Source organism: Eutrigla gurnardus (genome assembly GCF_963514095.1).
Source record: "Eutrigla gurnardus genome assembly, chromosome: 21".
NCBI lineage: Eukaryota > Metazoa > Chordata > Actinopteri > Perciformes > Triglidae > Eutrigla > Eutrigla gurnardus.
In genome coordinates this window covers 16,692,843-16,702,695 of record NC_139932.1, presented here as the reverse complement: position 1 = coordinate 16,702,695, position 9,853 = coordinate 16,692,843, and the positions used below count along the sequence as shown (strand labels likewise).

General features: G+C 46.2%; 1 protein-coding gene across 1 annotated transcript in view; it reads right to left on the bottom strand.

The window, feature by feature from the left end:
* Positions 1-9,853, bottom strand: part of ptpro (protein tyrosine phosphatase receptor type O) — a 34,594-nt gene extending 24,741 nt beyond the window's left edge. The window contains 10 exon segments of the mRNA XM_084038299.1: positions 1,103-1,296; positions 1,397-1,517; positions 2,060-2,256; positions 2,554-2,715; positions 2,822-3,353; positions 3,355-3,362; positions 3,798-3,950; positions 4,303-4,458; positions 5,158-5,419; positions 9,398-9,853. Coding sequence (XP_083894425.1) covers positions 1,103-1,296; positions 1,397-1,517; positions 2,060-2,256; positions 2,554-2,715; positions 2,822-3,353; positions 3,355-3,362; positions 3,798-3,950; positions 4,303-4,458; positions 5,158-5,419; positions 9,398-9,445 — 1,833 coding nt within the window. The 5' untranslated portion in view covers positions 9,446-9,853.

The window sequence follows — 9,853 nt, the reverse complement described above, 5'->3', positions numbered from 1 at the left end:
GTGTGTGTGATATTGTGTGTGATACTGTGTGTGTGATATTGTGCGTGATACTGTGTGTGTGATATTGTGTGTGTGTGTGATACTGTGTGTGTGTGATATTGTGTGTGATACTGTGTGTGTGTGATATTGTGTGTGATACTGTGTGTGTGATATTGTGTGTGATACTGTGTGTGTGATATTGTGTGTGTGTGATACTGTGTGTGTGTGATATTGTGTGTGATACTGTGTGTGTGATATTGTGCGTGATACTGTGTGTGTGTGATACTGTGTGTGTGTGATACTGTGTGTGTGTGATACTGTGTGTGATACTGTGTGTGTGATATTGTGCGTGATACTGTGTGTGTGATATTGTGTGTGTGTGATACTGTGTGTGTGATACTGTGTGTGTGTGTGATATTGTGTGTGATACTGTGTGTGTGATATTGTGCGTGATACTGTGTGTGTGTGATACTGTGTGTGTGATATTGTGTGTGATACTGTGTGTGATACTGTGTGTGTGATATTGTGTGTGATATTGTGTGTGTGTGATACTGTGTGTGTGATACTGTGTGTGTGTGATATTGTGTGTGATACTGTGTGTGTGATATTGTGCGTGATACTGTGTGTGATACTGTGTGTGTGTGATATTGTGTGTGTGTGATACTGTGTGTGTGTGATACTGTGTGTGATACTGTGTGTGTGATATTGTGTGTGTGTGATACTGTGTGTGTGATACTGTGTGTGTGTGATATTGTGTGTGTGTGATACTGTGTGTGTGATACTGTGTGTGATACTGTGTGTGTGTGATATTGTGTGTGATACTGTGTGTGTGATATTGTGCGTGATACTGTGTGTGTGTGATACTGTGTGTGATACTGTGTGTGTGATACTGTGTGTGTGATATTGTGTGTGATACTGTGTGTGTGTGATACTGTGTGTGTGTGTGTGTGATACTGTGTGTGTGATACTGTGTGTGATATTGTGTGTGATACTGTGTGTGATACTGTGTGTGTGATATTGTGTATGATACTGTGTGTGTGATACTGTGTGTGTGTGTGATATTGTGTGTGATACTGTGTGTGATACTGTATGTGTGTGATATTGTGTGCGTTGTGTGTGTTACCACGGAGGCGATGACGGAGGCCGTGGCGGCGATCTCGTAGTAGGTGGTCCACTCGGACGCCAGCGTGACGGGGTTGAAGAAGAACGTCTGCAGGACAAACTTCCTGAACGCCACGTGGAACGGACGCTGCCACGACAGGATCACTGCTGTCGGACCCAGGGGGTAAACGGACAGCTGCAGCACGCCGGTGGGCTCTAACCGCCGGGGAGACACACACACAGGGGTGAGAGGTCGCCAACAAAATATAAATATATATATGTATGTATATGTGTGTATCTATATATACATGTATACCGATGTCAATGATGACGGGTTCAGACGGAGGACTCAGCAGGGGTCCGTTGGTGTGGTAGACCACCACCCGGTACTGGGCTCCGGGCGTCAGGTTACTGATGATGTCACTCGTAGAGTTTTCCTGTGGAAATTATCTTCTTCATCATCATCATCATCATCATCATCATAATCATCATCATTAATCAACTCTTCATCTTCTGGTTGTTGCGTAACAATCATCATCGTCATGACAACGAGACAGGATGGATTCACAGACCATGTCAACAGCTGATTGATTCATGTCAACCCGTTCTATTCGATTTATTTATATTCATGTATGTTATGTTTATACTTATTGATGTTTTGTCATTTTCTTATTGTTTTATACGTTTATTTCTTCTGTCTGTGTTTCTTTTTTCATCTTCATCTTACTATCATTATTATAATTATTATTAATTTTGTTAGTACAAATATTGTGAATATTATTATCAATACTATTACTAATATTATTATTGATATTATAATTATTATTATCATTAAAGCCCATAACAACACTGCGTATGATTCATGTTCAGCCTCCATTTCTGAGAATAAAGATGATTTATTTGAAGAATATAATTAAAAAATAAATCTGATATTAATAATGAAGGCATTTATAAGTGGTGGTCTTGGTGCACCCGGTACCTCGCTGCAGAACGTGGTCTCCATCCTCTGGCTCAGGCTGGGTCTGAGGCAGGTGGTCGAGACCACCGACACCAGGCTGCCGTTGTGGGTCTCTGAGGACGAAGACCAGGACACGGCGGCGGTGCTCGAGTCCAGCAGTCTGATGCTGACGGCCTGGGGGCGCTCACGGAGCTCCTCCAGCAGCTCCCCCCCGGGACCTGGACCAGGAGCACAGGGACCGGGTTATAGGGGTTCTAGAGGGACTGGGTCATAGGGGTTCTAGAGGGGCCGGGCTAGAGGGGTTCTATAGGGACTGGGTTGTAGGGGTTTTAGAGTGACCGGGCTAGAGGGGTTCTAGAGGGGCCAGGTTACAGGGGTTCTATAGGGACTGGTCTATAGCGGTTCTATAGGGACTGGTCTATAGGGGCTCTATAGGGACTGGGTTATAAGGGTTCTAGAGAGACTGGTCTATAGGGGTTCTAGAGACAGACCAGAGGACCTGGACCGGGACCTACTGAGGTAGAAGGTGACCCCCGTGTTGGCGGTGCTCTCTCGGGCCTCACAGTCTCCAGACGAGCTGAGGGTGGAGACCTGGACCCGGTAGACCCCCGGATCCATCAACTCGGTGAAGAACTCGTGTGTGTTCTCGTCCACAGTCGCCGTTTCTGTCGAGTTTCCTGAGAGACACGATAGGAAGTTATTTATATATATATATATATATATATATATATGTATATTATATATATTATAAAATGATGATTATTATAATCGGAATATCCGAACCGTCTCTGTAGACGTAGACCATGAAGCCGTCGTAGCTCGTCGGGGGTCTCGGGGGCAGCCAGCGCAGCTCCAGCAGGATGGGGGGCAGCTTGGTGGGCAGGACCTGGACCTCGGAGGGGAGCCCCATGGCCGAACCAGGCTCGTTGGAGTCCTCGTACTCCGACACCACGGCGTTGACGAACTCCTCGTCCCGGTCTGCAGGAGCCGGGTCGGTCGGATCCAGCCAGTAGCCCCGGGTCCCTGTGGTCTCCATGGTCCAGTTCACGGCCTTAGTGCCTGTCAGGTTTTGTGCTGGGCTGAAGGAAACCTGTGTGGTCTCCTCTGACAGGTTCAGGTTCTCCTCCTCCTGCTGGTCCTCCTGCTGGTCCTCAATCAGCGGGGCGTCCCGGGCTCCTCGGGAGGTGCGCCAGCTCTCCTCGTCCCCTTCAGAAGGGACCAGGTCTGGAACCAGGTCTGGGACCAGGTCTGGGACTTCACCCGGCAGGGTTCTCTGGCTCAGGTGGACAATCTTATGGGAAATGTTGAGGGGGGGGGTAGGGGACTGGGATCGGGACCAGCAAGAGGGACAGGTGAGACCAGAGAGAGGGACTTTAAATCGTTAAACACTTGTTTACGTGTGTGATGTCACCGTGTGTGATGTCACCGTGTGTGATGTCACCCTGTGTGATGTCACCCTGTGTGATGTCGCCGTGTGTGATGTCGCCGTGTGTGATGTCATCGTGTGTGATGTCACCGTGTGTGATGTCGCCGTGTGTGATGTCATCGTGTGTGATGTCGCCGTGTGTGATGTCATCGTGTGTGATGTCACGTGTGTGATGTCGCCGTGTGTGATGTCATCGTGTGTGATGTCATCGTGTGTGATGTCACTGTGTGTGATGTCGTCGTGTGTGATGTCACTGTGTGTGATGTCACCGTGTGTGATGTCGCCGTGTGTGATGTCACCATGTGTGATGTCGCCGTGCGTCAGCTGTCTCACCTGTCCTGTGGTGAACTGGGGTGTGTGTGATGTCACTGCGAGCCACCAGAGCCGTCTGGTACACGGTGACCTCAGAGACCAGCTGGAATGTGATGTCACGGTAACAGACACCAGGAAGCCAGTGTTTGAACACCGTCTTCCCCCGGTAGAAGTCTGAAGCACAGAGACACACAGGAAGGGATGCCTTTATTGTGAAGGACACGCAGGAAGGGATGCCTTTATTGTGAAGGACACGCAGGAAGGGATGCCTTTATTGTGAAGGACACGCAGGAAGCGTGTTGACTTCTGGTCGTATTAAAGGAAACAGGAAACAACTTCAACCTTCTTCCTCTTGTGTGTGGTAATAGTCGTGTAATAAACATGTTATAACACACAGTGATGTCATGAAGCAGATTTACGTGTTTAACAACTAACGCTGGTTAGATGAAAGTAAAGTAAAACTAATAGATGTGTAGTAAGGACAGGGGCGTGTTATAGATCAGTTATTACACGTTTACAAGCCGACCTTTGTAGAGCATGGAGCGGCGCTCTGCGGCCTCCGTATAGCTGATGTTCACCCGGCTGAAGACGTTCCCGGCCGGAGACTCCATCTGGAACACGACGCCGGTCTCTGGAGACTCCTTATAGTCCGCTATGTGGACGCTGCGGACAGGAAGTGGCTCTGACGAGACCAAACACAGAACCTCCAATTATTTAAATCGACACGCTAATTATCGTTAAAACCACATTCAAATACAGCCTTATTAAATGAGTGGGAGATATAGAATATATAATCACCAATGTGCCCTTCATTTATTCTAATGCAGCTTTTAATGTGCCCATTTATGTGTTAAAATAAAACAAATAATACATTTAAATCAAATTATATATTTTTAGGCTTCAGTCCAAATTAATAAATAAATAAATAAAAGGAGTTTACAATTGAATTACACCTTAAATCAAACAGAGGTTATTTAAATAATAACAGAACAGTTGATGGGATTTCAGAGTAAAATACTTTTTTAGTTTTATTGTATATAAGTTAATTATCTTATCGTCCATAAAAAAACAAAAATTACATTATTATTATTTATTGGCAGCCAGAAGAAAACAAATTCCTATTTCTTAATCTAATTTAAATTTAAGGCAGAATTTTGGTTTTAATTCATCAATAAAATAATGGATTTGGATTTCCAAAGTCATGGAAGTCATTGGTTTAAGGTATAAATGAGGGGATTTTCAGAATATTTGGACTGTTTAAGTATTTTCATCCTAAAATGTTAAATATTTAAATACTTAATAATTCAAGAACTAACACAAAGTTTCACATGAACATAAGAATAAATAAAGAATGTGAAGGACGGGGTCTCTGGGTCCTTACTGGTGAGGACCGGGACGGTCCTGATGGGTCTAGACCAGTTGGGTCCCCGTTGGACCAGCAGCCTGACGGTGTAGCAGAGACCGTGGAAGGAGGTATTGAACAGCAGCGGCTCACTGAGGTTCACGAACCGGACCAGGATCCGGTGGGGCTCCCCAGAGACCTGGACGGCGTACGCCGTGGCGTTCTGCTGCAGGTCGGAGCGCTCCAGCGACGCCATGATCAGACCGGCGCCATTCACGGACGCCCGGAATGCCGCCGCACTCTGAAACATCAGGAAGAATGTATTACTTCATGACCAAAAACCTTCAAAAGACAACGTTCTTCTCGAGATAAAATAATCTGAATCATTCATAAAATCTCTATTTACAAGAAACAGGAAACAGCTGATGATTACGAGTTGACATTAATGAAAACTTTGATGATTATGAAATATAAACAAGAAATGAAACATCTGAATATTAAAAAGAAACATTATTAAAACTGTTACATATTTACAGTAAAAACTCACAAACACAAGAAAATGCTTTAACTTAACACATTAGCGATGCAGCTGATGCTAACGTGGTACGCTAGGAGTTTCCCTCCACTTCTAGTCTTATCTTTTTCTGGCAGATGATGTGTAATTATATGCAGATGATATGTAATTATATGCAGGTGATGTGTTATTATAAGCAGATGATGTGTAATAATAAGCAGTTGCTGTGTTATTATAAGCAGATGATGTGTAATTATATCTTTCATCGTCCACCAACCAGAGAGCACAACCCACATCATTATCTCATAAATATAACATGAGCTAATTATCAATAAAGTGATCATTGTGGTGGAGTTGAAATTCACGTGTCAGATGAAACATGAGTCGTTCATCAAACAGCTGTTTTGATGAAGCAGGGACTACTTTCAGCGGCAGACTCATCCTCATGTGCTCGTATCTCCAGCAGCTCTGTGGCGTCACAATAAAAAAGAATCAAAGCTGAAGGACGGAAACATAAAGATCCACAGAGATCCGCTCAACTGGTGGCTGCTCTGCTGTCGCCATGGAAACAGAGATGAAAGGACGGCCGGGAGGAGATGCTCATCATGTCCGTCTGAGTCCAGGCTTACCTCGGACACTATGCTAATGTCACCGTCTCGCTGGGATGTATGAACACGAGCGGAGGCTATTTATAGACATCTTCGATGAAACCAGACACCTAATCAATATTCATGAACGTCTCTCTGATCACTACGATCAATATCTACCACACTATCACATTCTACTGCTGCTTCATCCGCAAACATTCATGAATTATGCTTCTTTGTTTTTTTTCAAGCAGCTACAATGTTAGCGTAGCCTAGCACCCATCCACCAGACTCCATTCAGAAAACCAGCGTTTTAACAGTAGTTATCTTGTGGTCTTGCAGACGACCTAACAAAGCATGACTCAGCACTTTTTTTCTGATCACCATCATGATTATTACTTGTTATTTCAGCATCCTTTCCATCTGGTTATTGATAGTAAATCACAGATCAATACTTTATTCTGGGTTCATACAGCTTTGAGCATAACATTCAAGTAATCAACCAAATGTCTTTACTGAACACTTCCATGAGCTTCAGAAATTGTTTCTTTGAAAACTACCATTATCCTCATGAGGACACACACACACACACACACACACACACACACACACAGCTCTGTTTGAGGCAGCAGAATGAATGAATGCATGAATGACCCTGTGAATAAGCAGCGGGGGGGGGGGGGGGGGGGGGGGGCTTGCCTTCAGGCAGCTGCCAACATTTTCATGCAAACCTGAAGGTTTTTGTTTTCTTGTGTGTGTGTGTTTAAGAGAGAGAGTGTGTGTGTATGAGAGAGAGAGAGAGAGAGAGAGAGAGAGAGAGAGAGAGAGAGAGAGAGAGAGTGTGTGTGTGTGTGTGTGTGTGTGTGTGTGTGTGTGTGTGTGTGTGTGTGTGTGTCCTCCACATTAGACTATGAATGAGCCTCAGCAGATCCACTCTGGAGGCGTAAAACTACACCGACGGTTAAATGTTAACTTTTCCCAATGAGGTTTGGTGCCGCTGACTTCCTGTTGTTTTCTCAGTGAAGAGGCCAGAGCTGTCAATCATCCATTGTAAAAATCTAAGGAAATTAACTAAACACCTGCTGAACACATCCAATGAATGGACTCAAGGGCCAGCTTTTAGCCATGTTCCATGGTCTTCATCTGAAGAAACCCAAACCAGAGTTTTATGGTGAACTTTCACACAGTGTGGACACAGACCTGGTCTTGTTTGAGGAGCTGAACCAGAACCGTCCTCTGACTGCAGCTCTGTTCCATCAAAAACAAGTCCACTTTGTGTTTCCAGTGAACGAGTGTTCCTGAACGCCTCTCAGTGCTCCTTCTGATAACAGCAGCAACTCTGCTGCTAAATCTGGACTTTTCTCAAGGGAGTCTGGTGAGGCTTCACAGTCAGCGTTCTGGAATCAATAAAGTTGTGTTGAAGAAGCTTTGTGCAGTTTAACAACAAACAGCTGATCTGATATCTGTGTCCGTGCTGCCGGGATTATCACCGCCGGCTTAATCCCACAAACACGCTGATAATCTGAGGAACACATCAACGCACGCCAGAGAGGGGCGGCCAGAGAGGGGCGGCCATGACGGTGCGCTTAATCAGCAGGAATTAGATATGCAGAAGAAGAAGAAGAAGAAGAAGAAGAGGACAAGGAGCTCATTCATCCACACACACACAATCACATACACACACACACACACACACACAAATACAAACACATATACACACACACAAATACAAACACATATACACACACACACACACAAATACAAACACATATATACACACACACACACAAACACACATACACACGCAAATACAAACACATATACACACACACAAATACAAACACATATACACACACACACACACACACAATTACATATACACACACACACAAATACAAACACATATACACACACACACACACACAAATACAAACACACACACACACACAAATACAAACACATATACACACACACACACACACAAATATAAACACAAACACACACACAAATAAACACAAACACACAAATAAACACAAACACACACACAAATAAACACACACACTTTTCATGCTGCTTTAACCATCGTAAATGACGACTAAACTTGGACGTTAGGTTGAGACGATCAATATTATTAATAATAATAAAAATAATAATGACTTCCTGTCTCTGTCGATGCTCGCCAGTGAGACAGTTCTCAGCCAATCAGCTCGCTGCTAACCTTACGGCTCACGGTTTCCATGGCAACTCCATGCTTGAGACCGATCTGCTGCTCCGCGTTGCACACCAAGATTAAATATAATAATCAAGATTATTATTATTGTATTAAATCAGAATAATAGCTGAGGCTGGGTCACATGACCGTGACATCACAGCTTTTCAAGACGTCACTTAAATCATCGCCCCGGTTTATTATGACATCATCTCACCTGGACAGGTAAACGAGTCCCTCTGTGTGTGTCTGTGTGTCTCTGTGTGTGTGTCTCTTTGTGTCTGTGTGTCCCTCCGTGTGTGTGTCTCTGTGTGTGTGTGTCTCTGTGTGTGTGTGTCTCTGTGTGTGTGTCCCTCCGTGTGTGTCCCTCCGTGTGTGTGTCTCTGTGTGAATGTGTGTCCCTCTGTGTGTGTGTGTGTGTGTGTGTGTGTGAGTGTGTGTCTCTGTGTGAATGTGTGTCCCTCTGTGTGTGTGTGTTAGTGTGTGTCTCTTTGTGTGTGTGTGTGTGTGTGTGAGTGTATGTGTCTCTGTGTGTGAGTGTATGTGTCTCTGTGTGTGAGTGTATGTGTCTCTGTATCTGTGTGTGTGTGTGTGTCCCTCCGTGTGTGTGTCTGTGTGTCTCTGTGTGAATGTGTGTCCCTCTGTGTGTGTGTGTCTCTGTGTGTGTAATGTATGTGTCCCTCTGTTTGTTTGTGTGAGTGTGTGTGTATGTGTGTGTGTGTGTGTGTGTGTCCCTCCGTGTGTGTGGTGTCGGTGATGCTGAGTCTCTAGCCGACTCTGACCCACTTTCCCCGGGTCCCACCGAGCTGCTCTCCGTACACACGCACACACACACACACGCACACACACACACACACACACACACACACACACACACACACACACACACACACACACACACACGACCGTTAACCGACACCTCCTCCCGACACAAAGCCCTCGTGTGTAGCGGGAAACGCGCGTCCTTACCTGGGCGAGGCCGAGCAGCAGCAGCGGCAGCAGCAGCGGCGGCAGCATGGTGTCCGAGCCCCGGGTCGAGTCCCGGTGCGGGACCCGGTCCGCGTCCCGGTCCGCGGCGCTAGACTCCGGCCTTCTTCACGCAGTCTGCTGCGCATCCAAACAATGGCGGGTCTCTGCGGCGGAGCGATGCTCCGGCTGTTTGCGCTCCGCAGCTAACGGCTGCTCTTCATCCTCATCTTCATCTCGTCTCCGCCGTCGTTACGATCACATCCGGGGATCGCTGCGTGTCCCCCGCGGTGGCTGAGAGGAAGCAGGCCGGGCTCCGGCGTCCGCGCCGCGGCCTGGAGACGAGCAGGAGGTCGGTGTCGGTCAGCTGGATGAAGCTGCTGCTGCGCGGCGTCGCCCCGCCCCGGAGGAGACAGCAGGGTCCTCCTGCTGCCGCTGCTCCTCCTCTCCTCCTCTCCT